We start from the raw sequence: 17,997 nt of genomic DNA, 5'->3' as shown, positions 1-17,997 counted from the left end.
GGGCTGTGAAATGGAGAAAGAAAGGGGGGCTGAGGAGGGACATGGCTATAGCCTCCTGACCATGGAGGAGGAGGGATGGATCCCTGAATCTCAGTGCCAGGAAGGGGGTGGGAACTCTGAGCCCCCCAGAGTAAACACAGGTCCTGGGAGCACTTTGGGGGGGTCTCTCTTTCTGGGGAAGCAATTCATGGGGGCTTGTGGGATTGGGGGCAGTAGGAGAAGGGGACAACTGAGGATGGGATGGCTGGATGGCATCATGGACTCGATGGACATGAGTCTGAGTGAACTCCAGGAGATGGTGATGGACAGGGAGGCCTGGCGTGCTGTGATTCATGGGGTCGCAAAGAGTTGGACACGACTGAGTGACTGAACTGAACTGTGGATCTTAGTTTCCCAACCAGGGATTGAGCCCAGACTCTCAGCAATGAGAGCAGAGTCCTGACCACTGGACTACCAGTGAATTACCTTTGGGGGTCTCTTGACTATGAATCATCTCCTCCTCAGGGACCAACTGGTTTAAAGGGTGACAAGGGCCCCCCAGGTCCTGTTGGTGCCAACGTAAGTGTAAATCCATCTGCTATGGGGGGGTGGGCAGGGTGGAGAGGTCTCAAAATATCTGGGAAGCTGGGTATGGTCATGATCATGTTCAGCTATTTTGGGAGCCAAACAGGCTTGAGTCACACTCCTCTCTGCCACTCACTGGCCAGGCAGTCTATCATTCCACCAGCCTCAGTTGGTTTGTCTGTAAAATAGTCCTGTCTCTAGGTTGTAAACCTCAATGAGATGATCTGTCCAACACATACTTACTGGCATCCCAGACCTTACCGTTTAAATGTGGGCCCTAGTTCCCTGACCAGGAATCAAACCTGTGCCCTCTGAATTGGAAGGGCAAAGTCTTAACCACTGGACCTCAGGGAAGTTGGACATGAGCCCCTTTAAAAAGCTCCTTTCTTCTGGAGCTTACTACTATCTAGTCAAGGAGATAATGGATCAGCGGCAGTGAATGCCACAAAGCCAAACACCACAGGCTAGTGAGGAGCAGGGAAGAGCCCTTAAATAGTCTGGCCAGGGGACTTTCCTGGAGGTGCAGTGGTGAAGGCTCCGTGCCTCCAGTACAGGGGGCGCTGGTTCAAACCCTTGTGGGGGAACTAAGATCCCACATGCCACCCTGAGGCACCAAAAAATAAATTAAAAAGCTGACTAGGGAGAGTCTCCTGAGAAGATGACATTTGAGCTGAGACCTGAGGAAAGAGCCATGTGGTTGGCTAGGAGGAGTGGGTGCCAGGCAGAGGGAACAGCACTTGCAAAGTCCTGAGGCTGGAGGAAGCAGTGAGGGGGGCCGTGTGGCTGGAGGGAAGTGAGTGGGAGGAGGTGAGGGCAAGGAGGAGATAGGGGCAGGTCGCGGAGGGCCTCATGAGCTGCTGGGAGAGCTTTTTTGCTCCACGTGAGCGGAAGCCTTGGAGGGCTTCCGGCAGAGGAAGTCACGTGCTCTGACTTGGATGTTCACAGCGCCCTCTGGCTGCTGTGTGGGGAACGGCCTGGATTGGTGGTAACCACCTAACTCAGGCTGCTTGCAAACCCTCCAATAAATGAGATCTACTGTTATTGCTATCATTCCTGACCCTCCCCCCCCCCCCCCCGTTTTCAGGGATCCCCTGGGGAGCGTGGTCCTGTAGGCCCAGCAGGGGGCATTGGGCTTCCTGGTCAAAGTGGAGGCCAAGGCCCCGTGGGCCCCACAGGCGAGAAGGGTTCCCCGGTAAGTTCCTGCCCCCTCCATTCATCCCCAAGAACCAGCCCTCCACATACCGGGACTGCATTTCTGCCCTGACTCTTTCTACTCCCCCTAACAGGGTGAACGTGGCGCCCCTGGCCCCACTGGTAAAGATGGCATCCCCGGGCCCCTGGGCCTTCCTGGACCCCCTGGAGCTGCGGGGCCTTCTGGCGAGGAAGGGGACAAGGTGAGAGAGAGTTGAGGCAGAGGGGAGGGGCTGGGGGAGGACAGGGGAAGAGGGACGCTGGGTCGTTGCTCATCCTGTTTCCTTTGCAGGGAGAAGTGGGTGCCCCCGGTCACAAAGGCAGCAAAGGAGACAAGGGAGATGCGGTGAGTGGGGCACCCAGAGAGGGAGCTGGTCTTTGTCTTTGGAGAGGGTAAAAGGGATACTGAGAGGATGGGCAGGGGCGTGGGTCAAGGGGTTTCCTGCCTTCTTGAGCCCCATCTTGACATTCGCAAGTAACAGAAGTCACTTAAGCTACCCAGAATAAAGGGGCCAACTGCGTTCCCAAATTCCCTCCAGGAATTCAGTCTCAGCACCCATCACCTGGAAGCCAGCTCAGTTCTGGGAAATCGATGGGACTTTGGGGCCAACGTTCTGATGGGCCAAGCTTATGAGAGATGCTGTGTCTGGTCCCATGAGTTGGTGGCGAGGAAGACAGGGTTGTGGGGAGAGAAATGCAGTTTTCTAGTGGAGTGGGGAGTGGACAGGGGTGCAGTGATTGATGTCGTTAGTGTTCCCCCTTCATCTTTTTTCAGTTAAAAAAAAAATATTTATTTATTTGGCTACACTGGGTCTTAGTTGCTGCTTATGGGATCTTTGATCTTCGTTGTGGCCCATGGGATCCGGTTCCTTGACCAGGGGTCGAATCCTGACCCCCTTGGGAGTGCAGAGTCTTAGTCACTGGACCACCAGGGACGTTCCCCACCTGCGACCTTAATCTTAAACCTGAGGGTTTCTTTACTCTGTTCCCGCCTCCAGGGCCCGCCTGGACCAACAGGGATACGGGGTCTGGTGGGACACCCAGGCTCTCCAGTGAGTACTCCCAGCTTTGTGGTCCTCCTCTGGATCCCTTATGGGAAGGGACAGTGTTCTCCACTGTGACTCAGGCCCCAGTTCAACCCTAACCCCTACTCCTTCGTGTCATTGCTCAATTCAAACTCACCCCAGAATTTGATTCAGTCTTGACCTCAACCCTCAAACTCCATCACAGCCCTAATTTTAACACTCTAATTTTAACTGTGACCTTAACCTCAATCCCAACTCAGACCTTATCTTCACATCCAACATTAGCTGAACCTGACCCAGTCCTACGCTTGACCTCAGTCCAGACCCACCCTCCAATACTGACCCCAAACCTGAGCTCCAATTCTGAATTTACCTCGGACCTGAGCTCAAGCCCAACCCTACCTCTCAACCCACTTGGACCTTAATTGACCTCAGCTTGACCCTGACTCTCCACCAAGGCTCATCTCAAAACTTTGACTCCGTCCTAGATTTCATTCCTAAACCCTGACCCTTAACCTGCACCCCTAGCTTCAGACCCAACCCTGACCCTCCCAAAACTTCATTCCAACCTTGAACTTCCATCCTGATTTTGACCTTGAATCTAACTCCAACCCTTGACACAGACCCTAACTGTGTCCTACCCTGTCCTCCTTCTAGGGAGCAGATGGGGCTCAGGGACGCCGGGGACCCCCAGGCCTCTTTGGGCAGAAAGGAGATGATGGAGTGAGGGGCTTCCCTGGCACGATTGGTCCTCCTGGCCTACAGGTGGGTGTCTGAGTTTGAGGGTATGGCCTCTGGTCCTCCCCACTTTGTGCCCCAATTTTGCTTCTTTGCTCCACAGGGAATGCCAGGCCCTGCTGGAGAAAAGGGAGAAGTTGGAGATGTAGGGTCCATGGTATGAACTATGGGGGGAAGTGGGAGGGGTGGTAGGGCAGGGTTGGCCATCAGATCTGTTTGGGGGGTCATGGGGCACATTGTTTTAAGGATCGTGTGGGTCACCAGTATCAAGGGTGGTGTTTGTGGTTTGTTGTTCAGCCACTCAGTTGTGTTGGGCTCTTTGTGACCCCCATGGACTGCAGAACGCCAGGCTTCCTTGTCCTTCACTGTCTCCTTGAGTTTGCTCAAATTCATGTCCATTGAGTCAGTGATGCCATCCAACCATCTCCTCTGTTGCTCCCTTCTCCTCTTGCTTGGAGCTTTTTGAGGGGCTGTGAGGTCACTGATGCTATTCTGACTGTCCCACAGGGTCCCCATGGAGCTCCAGGCCCTCGGGGCCCCCAGGGCCCCAGCGGATCAGAGGTGAGGACTTGGGGGGAGGGCCTCAGGAGGCCTCAGGACATCACTTTCCCAAGAAGGGGCTGTTGGAATCCCTCCATCCCACCCATACCCCTCGTTGTCTCTCCAGGGTCCTCCAGGGTTGCCTGGGGGAGTTGGTCAGCCCGGCGCTGTGGGTGAGAAGGTGAGAGAGAGAACAAGGGGCTGCCCAGGGTCTGGGAGGCTCAACCAGTCCTGCCTGGTTGCGGGGGGGTGGGGGGTGGTGGCAGTTCTGGCTGCCAGGAGGGGACCCCTCTTCACTTTCACTTTGCCTCCCGCAGGGTGAGCCAGGAGAGCCTGGAGACCCAGGACCCCCAGGGACCCCAGGCACCCCGGTGAGTGACTTTCTTCTGGGCCCCTGCACCCATCTCAGGGAATCCCCAACCCTTGGGCATCCTGGGCCCCCATGACCTCTGGGCAGCCCTAGGTCACTCATGGGCCCAGACCTCTGGGCATCCCCCGTTATCTTGATGACAGAGACCTGGAAAGTGTCAGGGTTGCTACATCAAGTTCTCTAGGTTGTGCACTGCGCAAGGGTGCGCGGCTGGGGGGCAGGGGGGCTCAGACCTAAAGCACAAGCCCTGGCTTGGGGATGAGCTGCCCGCAGGGCATCCCTCTTTTTCCTTTTGAAAGTATTGACGTTCATTTGTTCGCCTGTGTCCAGTGTTAGCTGGGACACGTGGGAGCTTCGCTGGGCCGTGTGGGAGCTTCCCTTGGGGTGCACAGACGCTCCAGTTGTGTCGCGAGAGTTCAGTAGTTGTGGCATGTGGGCTTAGTTGCTCCACAGCGTGTGGGGTCTTAGTTCCCCTACCAGGGATTGAACTTGTGTTCTCTGCATTGCAAGGCAGATTCTTAACTACTGGGCCACTAGGGAGGTCCTGGGATCTCTTTTCTGATTCACCCCAGGGTGGCACATGGGCTAGCCCAAACTTGCCCATGACCTCTGGTCAACTGGATCACCCTGACCCCTGACTCCGGTAAATCCTAGATTCCTCTGACCCTTGGGCAGTCTAGGCTACTTTGACCCCTAACCCCAGGAAAGTCCCAAGCCACACAGATTCCTGAGTTCAGGTATGCTAACCTTGACCCCTGGAGAGTCCAGGCTACTCTGACCTCTGATCTCTGTTTCTGCCAAGGGCCCCAGGGGAGAAGTTGGTGAAAAGGGGGATACAGGCCCATCTGGGGCTGCTGGACCCCCAGGCAAGAAAGGCCCCCCTGGAGAGGATGGAGCAAAGGGGAATGTGGTGAGTCCTGGGGCACATGGAGGCCATGACCCAGGGAGGGGCACATGTGTCAACTCGAACCTGCTCCCCAACTTCCAGCCAGGGGTCCTGTGTGCTGATCAGTGTGCTGATTCCACAAGCAACCCAGAACGTGGCCGAATGAATGAATGGTTGAATGAAAGAATGAGTCAGTGTAAACATACGGTGGTAATTGGTCGTGGCAGCAGGGGAAACTTGCTTCCACATCGAGTCATTCTAACAGTGCTGGAAAGGTCAAAGTTGCAACTGATGAGGGATCAGGGTTGGCTGATTGGGATTTGCCATCAGGGTAGAGGTTGACCCCTCCTGCCACGGTGATGGGGCTCCGCCACGGTGATGGGGCTCCGGGTGGGGAGGGAGGGTGGTGAGGAGCTTCAGAGTCTGAGGGACCTTGATTTGAATTTCAGTACCCCACCCCTTACCGGGTCCCCTCTCTGATTTTTATCTGTGAATCCCTAGCTGGGAGGATGCAGTGAAATGATTCATGGAACATTTTTAGCTCCCATTAAACACCAGAATGTTCCTTCTAGCAGGGCTGGGGTTTTGTGTTTTCTTTACCAATGCATCCCCAGCAACCAGAGCTGTGTCTGAGGACAGCTGGATGAGTGAATAAATGAATGGATGGATGAATGCTCCCTCACTCAGAGATATGATTTGTCATCATTCTGTGTCCCAGGGCCCCGCAGGCCTCCCAGGAGACCTAGGCCCCCCCGGAGACCCTGGAGTTTCGGTGAGTGTTACCCCCTCTTCCTCAAAAGCCCAGCCTATTCCCTATTCTGTCCCCAGTCTCATCACAAACCTGAGTAAGGTCAATGAAGCAAAAAACCTCCGCTTTCCTCCAAGCATCACCCCAACATTCTGCTGTGCCCTCACGATCCCTCCCAACTTCATTTCCTCTACCACAGGGTCAAGGTGGCCCCCCAGGGGAGAAGGGAAACCCTGGAGATGTGGGGGGACCGGTGAGTAGGGGAACAGAGGAGGTGGTGCCTAAAGAGGGGTGTCGGGGCAGGTGAGTGGGTGAATTGAGGGCCAGGAGAATGGGTTAGTGAGGGCCCCAGGGCCCCCAGAGACGCATCTGCTTTGTACCATGAATGTGAGCAGGAGGCAGGGGGATGGAGGGATGGCTGGTGCTGGGGTGATGTTTGGGGAAGGCTGTCTTCCCATCAAAGGCATCCTGAAACCGTCATCCTTGACTCCCATGCTGGTTACAATCTCCATAGGGTCCACCTGGCGCTTCTGGGGAGCCTGGTGCCCCTGGGCCTCCTGGTAAAAGGGTGAGTGATGACACCCCACCCCCTGGCTCTAACTTGGTTCCACTCACTCTCATAGGCCCCCCTTACCTCCACAAGCCCCCCTCATACCTAGAGGCCCTCACTCATCCCAACAAGCCCTCCACTCACCATCACAACCCCCTAGTCAGCTCACAGCCCCCTACTCAGCTCACAGCCCTCTACTCACACTTTCTACTCACCCCTCAGGGTCCTTCTGGTCGCATGGGTCGAGAAGGCAGAGAAGGAGAGAAAGGTGCCAAGGTGAGTTCCTTTTATTTTTGGCTGTGTTGGGTCTTCATTGCTGTGTGTGGGCTTTCTCTAAGTTGCAGCAAGTGGGGGCTACCCTCTAGCTGTGGTGCTCAGGCTTAGCTGCCCTGCAGCATGTGGGATCTTCCCAGAGCAGGGATCAAATCCGTGTCCCCTGCATTGGTGGAGAAGGCAATGGCAACCCTCTCCAGCACTCTTGCCTAGAAAATCCCATGGACGGAGGAGCCTGGTGGGCTGCAGTCCATGGGGTCGCTAAGAGTCGGACACGACTGAGCGACTTCACTTTTCACTTTCATGCATTGGAGAAGGAAGTGGCAACCTACTCCTGTGTTCTTGCCTGGAGAATCCCAGGGACGGGGGAGCCTGGTGGGCTCCGTGTATGGGGTCGCACAGAGTCGGACACGACTGAAGCGACTTAGCAGCAGCAGCAGCCCCTGCATTGGCGGGTGGATTCTTAACCACTGGACCATCAGGGAAGTCCCAGGGAATGGTCCTTGTCCTGACCCGTTGGTCAACAGTTGGGCCAGCAGAATGGGGAGGGACCTGTGACCACCACAGTTGCCCCAATTTCTCCCACTCCCTGATGGTTCTTGGCTGGAGGGTCAGGAGGCAGGCTCCCCCTGATTCTCTCTGCCTCTTCCCTTCCACCTTGCTCCTTTTCAGGGGGAACCAGGTCCCGATGGACCCCCAGGGAGGACAGGCCCAGTGGGGGCTGTAGGGCCCCCTGGACGTGTTGGACCTGAGGGTCTTCGTGGGATCCCTGGACCTGTGGTGAGTGGACTGGGAATAGGGTTGGGGTTGGGTGCGGGATCAGGCCCTCCCTGTCTGCTCGCTTCTTGTAATTTGTCATCACAGTTGGGAGGAGCTGACCCTGGTCGGGGTGGGAGGTGGGGCGCCACACTGAGTTCTGGCAGAGTGCAGGCCCCTCATGTTCTATTTTGCCCTAGGGTGAACCAGGCCTCCTGGGACCTCCTGGACTGCTAGGCCCTCCTGGTCCCCTGGTAAGAGACTCCTTCATCCCTGAGGTCCCAGCACTGAGAATCACACTGGGCATCCATCCAGTGACCATCTAGTGACCTTGGGTACTGATAGTGCAGACTGACCCCTCATTGACTATCCTTCTGATTGTCTGCCCTGACCATCTATACTAACCATCTCTTCAGATCACTCATCTTGATGGTCTACACTGACCAAACTGACCATCTATCTTAACAGTCTACACTGACTACCCACACCAGTGTGGACTACAGATCATTTATCTTGACCATCCTCCAAAAACCCCTCCATTCATCTCTCATCATCTCTCTTCTCTCCTGACCACCCCCATGACCACTTTCCTGGTAATTCCATTTGAAATCTAGGTAATCTCCCATTTGACCACCCCCCAGTCACTCACATGAGGCTTTCTGTTTGAGACTTAACAACTGACCCTAGGGCTTCCTGGGTAGCTGAAACAGTGAAGAATCTGCCTGCAAAGCAGGAGACCTGGGTCCAGTCAATGGTTTGGGAAGATCTCCTGGAGGAGGGTATGGCAATCCACTCCAGTATTCTTGCCTAGAGAATCCCATGGACAGAGGAGCCTGGCGGGCTACAGTCCATAGGGTTGCAAAGAGTCATATACCACTGAGTGACTAATATTTTCTCTTTCAACTGATCCTAACTCTCCTTCCAGGGGCCCTCTGGCCTACCAGGGCTGAAGGGAGATGCTGGCCCCAAGGGAGAAAAGGTAAGGATGCCTCTTTTTATTCTCTTCTCCTTCTCCCCCAGCTACCTCCCTCCGTAGCCAGAGGGCTAGGAGATTGGGGTCTCCTCTGCTCCCAAACTCACTGCCCCAAGGCTGGAAGGGAACAGTCTGTCAACTCCCTGCCCCCATTCTTCCCCCACATGTGTCTCTCATATCCTCCAGGGCCACATTGGATTAACTGGTCTCATCGGCCCCCCTGGGGAGGCTGGTGAGAAAGGGGATCAGGGGTTGCCAGGAGTGCAAGGCCCCCCTGGCCTCCAGGGAGAACCGGTGAGTGTTCGTCTTGCCCCAAGAGGGAAGATTGTGTTCGAGGGGGATGGGAAAGCAGAAATGGGGCTTGTTTGGGTGTGGGGGGTTGGGAAGCCTGGGTCTCGAACAATAGGGATTGTGTCTGAAGGAAATGTGGGGCTCTATCTGGGGGACTTGATGGTTGTGTCTGGGGTTGAGGGCCTTCTTTTGAGGGGACTTGTCTGGGGGATCGGAGAAGGCAATGGCACCCCACTCCAGTACTCTTGCCTGGAAAATCCCATGGATGGAGGAGCCTGGTAGGCTGCAGTCCATGGGGTCTGGGGGATGCGTCTGGACCATAAGGATGAACCCCGTCAGTGATGATTCTGATGTCCTTTCCCCAGGGTTCCCCTGGCCCCATTGGCTCTCTGGGCCACCCTGGGCCCCAAGGCGTGGTGGTGAGTATGAGGGGTTTGCGGGGGTGGGGGGGTCACCCTGTTGGGCCAGGAGTCCAAGCCCTCCTATTTCTACCCTACAGGGTCCTCCAGGACAGAAAGGCTCAAAGGGGTCCCCAGTAAGTAGTCACTGCTCCCTTGGGCTCTCACCTCCCAACTCCCCAGCCCCCTTCACTGTACCAGAACCCTCAATGCCTTTGGGTTCATTCGTTTATTTATTCAGTCAGGCATTTGACTATTTCTTCAACACTTACCATTGTATTTTATCAAATCTAAGATGTCCTCCATTGTAAGATGCGCCATTGTTTTATGAACTGCGCAGAAGAAAACAGTTCTGCCAAGTAAATGATGACTTGTCATAGATGTTAAGATGCTGATTTCAGAGATGTTCAACTATGGAAAGAAAATTTGCATTTTATGCTTGGGGCTGAAAATTGCCTGTCCTTCCTCCAGTGGTGTGTGTGTGTGTGTGTGTGTGTGTGTGTGTGTGTGTGTGTGTGGGCAGGCAGGGGTCTCCATAGACAGAGTTCACACCCGAGTGACTTCTCCCTACAGGGATCCCAAGGTCCTCGTGGAGACACCGGCCCCCCAGGTCCTCCTGGTCCCCCGGTAAGTTCCCCATGGGGCTCTGTCCCAGTGTCTCCCCTGGTCTCTCAGTGACTAGAAGTGGGCGGAGTGCACACCACGTGTTCAGGGATTGCAGGTGGGAAGGGAGGTGGCTCAAAAGCTGGAGGATGATCTGGGCTGTGTGTAGGGGGTTGGGGGGACCTCCATGGGGGCTCTGATTGGATTCTGTCTGTCCATCTCTCTGGCCTTTCTCTGTCTCTACCTCAAAACGTTGTTTCACTATTTTATCTTTATTTTTGTCTTTCGGGTCTTTCTCTGTCTCTCTCTCCTTTGCCTGACTGTGGTTCTGGCTCTTCTTTTTCCTCTCTCCACTTCCCATCTCTGAGCCTTTCTGTCCCTCTCCTTCCTGCGTCTCCCTCTGTCTCTGATTGTCCATGTCCCCGGTTCCTGTCTGTATCTCTCTCTACTCTTTTTCTTCCCCCGACACCAATGTGTCTTTCTGCCTCCCCCATCTCTCATTTCTGCCTGTCTCTCTCCCTGTCTCTTCTTCTTGCCGTCCTCCTCTCCTCCATCCCCACCTCTGCCCAGGGTCCCTCTGCGGAGCTGCACGGGCTGCGCCGGCGCCGACGTTCCCTGCCAGGCTTGGGGACCCCGGAGGGCGGCCTGGAGGAGGTGCTGGCCTCGATGGCGTCGCTGAACTTCGAGTTAGAGCAGCTGCGGCGCCCTCCCGGCACGGCTGAGCGCCCGGGCCTCGTGTGCAAAGAGTTGCACCGCAGCCATCCACATCTGCCCGATGGTGAGGTCCCGCCCCTCCCCCCGGAGGGCGGGGAGCCGTGGGATCCAGCCCCCAGCTCATCCTCTCCCCACTGGCTCTGCGGCAGGGGAATACTGGATTGATCCCAATCAAGGCTGCGCGCGGGATGCACTCAGGGTTTTCTGTAACTTCACGGCAGGAGGAGAAACCTGCCTCTACCCAGACAAGAAGTTTGAGACCGTGAGTACCTGCGATGGGGGCTGGGAGGAGTTGGTGGAAGGAGGGACTTGAAAATATCTCATTCATACCTCACCGCTCCCAACCCCTCCCCCCAACCAGGAGTTGACTGAGATTTTATTTTCCCTTCAGCCAACGTCTATTGAGCATCTTCTGTATGTCAAAGTCCTTGAAATGCTGGGGCTACGGCAGAGAATCAAACAAACAAACCAAACCAAAAAAACCCCACAAAACCCTTCTTTGCTTCGTTTTGTTTTATGGAGCTTATTTTCTGTGGGGAAAGACAGATAAGAAAAAATAGTAAAGAAATCAATAATAGTGGTGAACCTTGAAATAGTAGGATATATGTGCCAGCCCTAAGCACTCAGCTGCATTAACTTACTGAGTCCCAGCCACCGATGCGGTCATTTTATTATTATCCCTAAAATACATAACCAACAAGAACCTACTGTACAGCTCATGGAACTATACTCAATATCTTGTAATAATTTATAAGGGGAGAAAGGGTTTCCCTAGTGGTTCAGTGGCAAAGAATCCACCTGCTAAGCAGGAGATCTGAGTCAGATCTTTGGGTCAGGAAGATCCCCTAGAGAAAGAAATGACAACCCATTCTGGTATTCTTGCCTGGGAAATCCCATGAACAGAGGAGCCTGCTGGGCTGCAGTCCATCGGGCTGCAAAAGAGTTGGACACAACTGAGACTAAACACCATCAGGGCAAAGAATCTGAAAAGAAAAAAAGATATATGTGTGTAACTGAATCACTTTGCTGTCCACCTGCAACTAACACAACATTGGAAGTCAGCTCTGTTTCCATTTAAAAAAATAACAATTCTGTTATCATCCCCCAGATAGGGAAACTGAGGCACGAAGGACAAGATTACCCATGACCACCTGGCCCTTGTCTCAGCCCTTAACCACCCATCTATACTGCCTCCTAACCTGCTCTCTTATAGGTCCCATGGGTTAACTGCCCCCCTCCCCCATCTGCTACTGCTACTGCTAAGTCACATCAGTTGTGTCCAACTCTGTGCGACCCCATAGACGGCAGCCCACCAGGCTTACCCATCCCTGGGATTCTCCAGGCAAGAACATTGGATTGGGTTGCCATTTCCTTCTCCAATGCATGAAAGTGAAAAGTGAAAGTGAAGTCGCTCCGACTCTTAACAACCCCATGGACTGAAGCCTACCAGGCTCCTCCGTCCATGGATTTTCCAGGCAAGAGTACTGGAGTGGGGTGCCATTGCCTTCTCCAGACCCCATCTGGTCCCCCAGAAATCCTGGGGTTCTCCATCAGGGAGCCTAACCGTCTCTGACACTAAGAACCAGGCTTAGCTGTAGAGAGCAGTGGGTGAGCAGTGAGCCTCTGGACCCTGGACTGCTTGGGTTGGAATCCAGATCTGTTATCTCAGTTTTTTCATCTGTAAAGTGGGGGCTCAAGAAAGTATCTACCTCATAGGGTAGTTGAGCACTCATGTTACCAGCACACATATCAGATGGCACTGATACACTGACTGTGCGCAGGGCTGTGTTAATACCTCTTGGGGCTTCCCTGGTGGCTCAGATGGCAAAGAATCTGCCTGCAATACAGAAGACCCAGGTTTGATCCCTGGTTTGGGAAGATCCCTGGAGAAGGGAATGGCTACCCACTCCAGTATTCTTGCCTGAAGAATTCCATGGACAGTCAGGAGCCTGGCGGGCTACAGTCCATGGGGTTGCAGAGTCGGACACGACTGAGTCACTTGACTAACACATTTTGTTAATATCTCTACTGCTGGTAAACCACATAGTGAGCACAGGGCCTGCAAAAGTGCACAGTAATGTTGTTCTTTTTTTAGTTAATTTATTTTTTGGCTGCACTGGGTCTTCGTTGCTGTGTGTGGGCTTTCTCTAGTTGTGGTGAGCGGGACCTACTCTTTGCTGTGGTGCACAGGCTTCTCGTTGCAGTGGCTTCTCTTTTTGAGGAGCATGGGCTCTAGGCGCACAGACTTAGTAGTTGTGGCCCATAGGCCCATTAGTTTGGCACACAGGCTTTGTTGCTATGCAACATGTGGCATCTTCCCAGACCAGGGATTGAACCCGTATCCCCTGCATTGGCAGGTGGATTCTTAACCACTAGACCACCAGGAAAATCCCAAGGGGTGTATTGTTAAAACATCACCATTGGACACCCAAGGCTCCAGTCCACAGCGGGCTTCAGGGAGACAGTGTAGGGCAGGCTCCTGGGAGTTACCTCAGTTCGGGGGGTGGGGGGAGGTGGGAGCCAGAGCATTTATCCACCAGCTCTTGTCAATCATTAGTGGAGGCACCCTCAGAAGTCAGAAACCCCCAGCCTCTTGGATCTGTCCTGGGTACCAGCCAAGCCCAGTCCCACAGCCAGAGAGTAACCTAAGAGTTCCTGATATTTATAGTCAATAGATTTCTTTTTATTCATTTAGCTGCACTGGATCTTAGTTGCAGCATGTGAGACCTAGTTCCCTGACCAGAGATTGAACCCGAGCCTTCTGCATTGGGAGTGCGGAGTCTTAGCCTCTGGACCACCGTGGAAGTCCCCTACAGTCAGTAGCTTTCAGTTCAGTTCAGTTCAGTTGCTCAGTCGTGTCCGACTCTTTGTGACCCCATGAATCGCAGCACGCCAGGCCTCCCTGTCCATCACCAACTCCTGAAGTTCACTCAGATTCATGTCCATCGAGTCTGTGATGCCATCCAGCCATCTCATCCTCGGTCATCCCCTTCTCCTCCTGCCCCCAATCCCTCCCAGCATCAGAGTCTTTTCCAATGAGTCAACTCTTTGCATGAGGTGGCCAAAGTACTGGAGTTTCAGCTTCAGCGTCATTCCTTCCAAAGAAATCCCAGGGCTGATCTCCTTCAGAATGGACTGGTTGGATCTCCTTGCAGTCCAAGGGACTCTCAAGCGTCTTCTCCAACACCACAGTTCAAAAGCGTAAATTTTTCGTCGCTAAGCTTTCTTCACAGTCCAACTCTCACATCCATACATGACCACTGGAAAAACCATAGCCTTGACTAGACGGAGCTTAGTCGGCAAAGTAATGTCTCTGCTTTTGAATATGCTCTCTAGGTTGGTCATAGTTTTCCTTCCAAGGAGTAAGCGTCTTTTAATTTCATGGCTTTCAGTGTGGGGTGGTAAATGCAAAATTAACACATTGCCAGTCCCGCCCGCCAGGGCACCTGTTACACCCTTCCCTCTGTCCCCCAGGTGAAACTGGCCTCTTGGTCCAAAGAAAAGCCAGGTGGCTGGTATAGCACATTCCGTCGAGGGAAAAAGGTGAGTTGCCTGCAAAGCCAGGGTGGGGATGGTATAAAAATTGGTGTAAACCAGCATGGGGAATTGGAGGAGGTGAGATGAACAGGATAGCCTCATCTCTGCCTTTATGCTGATCATAGGCTTGTTGAGGGGGCGGTGGGGGGGGAGGGAGCAGCATCAGATGTGTGATATGGGGGGAAACACAGGGCATGGTGGTGATCTAAAGGCAGTGCTGGAAGGACCTGAAGGCTTCCTGAGGGAAGTTACAGCTCAGCTGAGGCCTAAGGAATTAACTGGTTTGCAAGTTTGGGAGGACAAGGAAGGGTGTTCTGGAGAGTTGGAACAGCATATACAAAGTCCCAGAGTCAAGAGAAAGCCTGGTAGATTAAAAGAAGAAAAAGCGACTTGCTCTGCTCTAGAGAGAATGAGGGGGAATGTGGTAGGAGAAGAGGCTGGGCAGGTAGGTGAGAGCTAAGACCACCTCCTCAGAAAGACTATGGGCAGCAGGGAGCCATGGAACGTGTTTAAGTGAGAGGGACTGAGATTCAGTCTCTATTATAGGAAAATGCCTCTGGGCTGCTGGTGGTGGTGGTGGGGAAACTGGAGGCTGGAAGACCCAGGAGGAGACTGATGTGTTAGTTTAGAAAGGCAAGGAAGGGAAGAGGCTGGAGCTAGTGGCATGGGGGATGAAGAGGAAGGAATGGCTTAGAACGTTATTTAAGAGGGCAAGTCCATAGGACCTAGTTAATTGATGAGATGGCAAGTCAATAGGACCTATCAATATTAATTGATGAGATGGAGGGGAGGAAAAGAAAGATAGAAATGATGCCCAGGCTCCTGGTTTGAAGAACAGTCTAGTGAGATTCTGAGATATATAAATGGGAAGAGGATCAGGTTTATGCAGTGGTGGGGGGTCTTGGGTCCACTTGAGACTTGTTTGTGTAACATACATATGTGTGCTAAGCACTGGGAACATAGCAGCCAAGGAAACACAGTTCCTGACTTCCTGAAGTTACTATTCTATTGGGAATGGGACCAAGGAAGCAGACAGAGAATAACCAAGGAAATAAAGCTATCATATAATGCCAAGTGGTATATGGGTTTGGGTTCCCCTAAAACACACTGAGACTCAATTGCGAGGGGTTGATCTGTGATGTGAGTCCAGAAAACATAAATCAGGACATGTGAAATGATACAGGGAAGAGAAGGAAGCCAAAAAAGATGCGTTACTGGGCTAGTTATCTCAAGCCAGTGATAACTTAATAATATATTTTATGTAGCCCAATATATCCAAAATATTGTCGTATCAATATAAAGATTACTGAAGCATTTTCAACTTTTTCCCCGTGAGTTCCTCAGAGTCTGGTGCATATTTTATATTTATAGCACATCATAATTTTGATACTAAATTTCCTTGGAAATACTTAGATTGCATAAAACCTGCAGTTGAAAAGGTAGATTTGCATCTGCAAGTTGTTCCAGACCTCAGTTTTCTGATAAATGGGTTGAGGCTCAGTTGTTAGTTATAAATTAAATCAAGTTAAACATTTTAAAATTAGATCATTTAAATAGATGGACCCAGAGGTTATCATACTATGTGTAGTAAGTCAGAAAAGACAAAAATCAGATGATATTGCTTACATGTGGAAGCTAAAATATGACACACACGAACTTCTTTACAAAACAGAAATAGACTCACAGACACACAAAACCAACCTACGGTTACCAGAAGGGAAAGGGAGAAAGGGATATATTAGAGGTTTGGGATTAACATATACACACTACACACTGCTATATATAAAACAGATGAGCAACGAGGACCTCCTATAGCACAGGGAACTATATATTCAGTATCTTGTAGTAAACTGTAATCAGAAAGAATATGTATGTATATGGGTGTGTGTATATCTATATACATATATATACATATAACTAAGTCACTTTGCTATAAGCCTGAAACTAACACAGCATTGTAAATCAACTATACTTCAATTCTTAAGAAATGAGTGCCCCCCCAAAAAATTAAAATTTAACTGAAATTATGAAAAGTTTCTCAGTCTCACCAGCCACCATTCAAGTGCTCAATAGCCACACAGGCCTAGGGGCTTGCAGGAGAACCAGGGATGATCAGATGGCTGGTGGGGCAGCCAAAGAGGGAGTCAGGGCAGCAGGGGCGGGTCGGCAGTGGATAGAGATCCTGGGAGGTGGGTACCTCGGAGAGTCGAGGCGAAAGACATACCCTCACCTCCTCTTTGTCCCACCTCCAGTTCTCCTACGTGGATGCCGATGGGGCCCCGGTGAGTGTGGTACAGCTGACCTTCCTGAAGCTGCTGAGTGCCACGGCCCGCCAGAGCTTCACGTTCACCTGCCAGAACTCGGCCGCCTGGCTGGACGAAGCTGCAGGTGACCACAGCCGCTCTGCCCGTTTCCTCGGGGCCAATGGGGAGGAGCTGTCCTTCAACCAGACGGCAGCCGCCACCATCACGGTCCCCTACGATGGCTGCAGGGTAAGGAAGAGGGCAGGGACTGGCCAGATTGGGGAGGGGAGCCTGTGATTTCTCCCCTCCCCCTGACTCACCCACCATCCGTGTCTTCCCGTGTCAGCTCCGGAAGGGACAGTCGAAGACCCTCTTTGAGTTCAACTCCTCCCGAGTGGGATTTCTGCCCTTGTTGGATGTGGCAGCTGCTGACTTTGGCCAGACGAACCAGAAGTTTGGGTTTGAACTGGGCCCTGTCTGCTTTAGCAGCTGAGAGCTTCGGGGGCTGGAGGGACGATGAGGGAGCCCCCCAGATGGGCCACATTTGGTGCTGAGGCTTTGAAGCCGTCGGATTTATTGTCTCCTGTGACTGCGTGGAGCCAGGAAACGGTCTGCTCATCACGGTCAAACAGTATTCCTTCTCCGTTCCAGGGGGTCTGGGGGCTGGACTACCCTGGTCCATGGGTCCCATTTCTCTGCACTGCGCCCCGGCTGGCATAACTGTAGTCTGGCTCTTTCTCCCCTCGGTGCCCATCACTCATCTCCTTCCCCTGAACCCCCACCCCAGCAATGAACTTCTAACTCAGAGCTGATGAATGCCCCCACCCACGCCCGCCTCCCACCCCCTCAGTCAGTGCTCTCAACACCCTTTGGTGCTACCTTCTCCATAGTTAAGCACTGGATGTCTCCTGAACCCAAACTGGGATCCCCTCGCTCATTTCTTCTTTTCAGGTGGGTTCGCAGTGAAGGGATTGATGTCAGACTACGGAGGGAAGTGGGACTTCCCTGGACTGAGCTGCGTACCCTTTCTGCTGCCTCAGCCTAGCTCTGAATACTGTCTCCCTCCATGCCTCCCCAAATACACCTTGCCATGCCAGGTGGCGTGGGGACCAAACTGGTGGGGTTGGGGGGAAACCAGGATTCTAATGGTGCTGCCCTATTTATACCTGGGTCTGTATTAAAAGGGAGAATCCCCTCTGTTGTATATTTAATCTGCTTCCTCCTTAGGGAAGGCTGGGATATGATGAGAGAAATCCCCATCCCCCACCCTAACTCCTCCATACCACCACCTGCCCCAGGCCACAGGGCATAATTGGCATCTCAAGTCTGAGAATAAATCAGTGAACTGTGTCCTGTCTGTGTCTTTCTTTCTTTTTACCTTTTTATTTATTTATTTTTAGTTTTGGCTGCGCTGGGTCTTCATTGCTCTGCACAGCCTTACTGTAGTTGTAGTGAGCAGGGGCTACTCTCTAGCCGTGGTCTCTGGGCTTCTCATTGCAGTGGCTTCTCTTATTCCAGAGCATGGACTTCAGCACACACGGGTTCAGTAGTTTCAGCTTCTGGGCTCTAGAGTGTGAGAGCGTGGGCTCAGTAGTTG

General features: G+C 52.8%; 1 protein-coding gene across 2 annotated transcripts in view; it reads left to right on the top strand.

The window, feature by feature from the left end:
- The window catches only part of COL5A3 (collagen type V alpha 3 chain), a 46,102-nt gene extending 28,352 nt beyond the window's left edge, over positions 1-17,750 (top strand). For both annotated transcript variants that reach the window (XM_069589225.1, XM_069589224.1), the window contains exons 41-67: positions 505-558; positions 1,649-1,756; positions 1,851-1,958; positions 2,048-2,101; positions 2,754-2,807; positions 3,438-3,545; positions 3,622-3,675; positions 4,026-4,079; positions 4,186-4,239; positions 4,376-4,429; positions 5,231-5,338; positions 6,033-6,086; positions 6,262-6,315; positions 6,577-6,630; positions 6,835-6,888; positions 7,558-7,665; positions 7,842-7,895; positions 8,567-8,620; positions 8,801-8,908; positions 9,271-9,324; positions 9,405-9,440; positions 9,877-9,930; positions 10,477-10,684; positions 10,770-10,882; positions 14,095-14,163; positions 16,410-16,649; positions 16,747-17,750. In XM_069589225.1, the coding sequence (XP_069445326.1) occupies positions 505-558; positions 1,649-1,756; positions 1,851-1,958; positions 2,048-2,101; positions 2,754-2,807; positions 3,438-3,545; positions 3,622-3,675; positions 4,026-4,079; positions 4,186-4,239; positions 4,376-4,429; positions 5,231-5,338; positions 6,033-6,086; positions 6,262-6,315; positions 6,577-6,630; positions 6,835-6,888; positions 7,558-7,665; positions 7,842-7,895; positions 8,567-8,620; positions 8,801-8,908; positions 9,271-9,324; positions 9,405-9,440; positions 9,877-9,930; positions 10,477-10,684; positions 10,770-10,882; positions 14,095-14,163; positions 16,410-16,649; positions 16,747-16,893 (2,271 nt within the window). In that variant the 3' untranslated portion in view covers positions 16,894-17,750. The remainder of the gene's footprint in view (positions 1-504; positions 559-1,648; positions 1,757-1,850; positions 1,959-2,047; positions 2,102-2,753; positions 2,808-3,437; positions 3,546-3,621; positions 3,676-4,025; positions 4,080-4,185; positions 4,240-4,375; positions 4,430-5,230; positions 5,339-6,032; positions 6,087-6,261; positions 6,316-6,576; positions 6,631-6,834; positions 6,889-7,557; positions 7,666-7,841; positions 7,896-8,566; positions 8,621-8,800; positions 8,909-9,270; positions 9,325-9,404; positions 9,441-9,876; positions 9,931-10,476; positions 10,685-10,769; positions 10,883-14,094; positions 14,164-16,409; positions 16,650-16,746) is intronic.
- Positions 17,751-17,997: the final 247 nt, after the last annotated feature.

The sequence above is a fragment of the Ovis canadensis genome, chromosome 5 (genome assembly GCF_042477335.2).
Source record: "Ovis canadensis isolate MfBH-ARS-UI-01 breed Bighorn chromosome 5, ARS-UI_OviCan_v2, whole genome shotgun sequence".
Lineage (NCBI taxonomy): Eukaryota > Metazoa > Chordata > Mammalia > Artiodactyla > Bovidae > Ovis > Ovis canadensis.
This window is presented reverse-complemented; position numbering and strand designations above follow the sequence as displayed.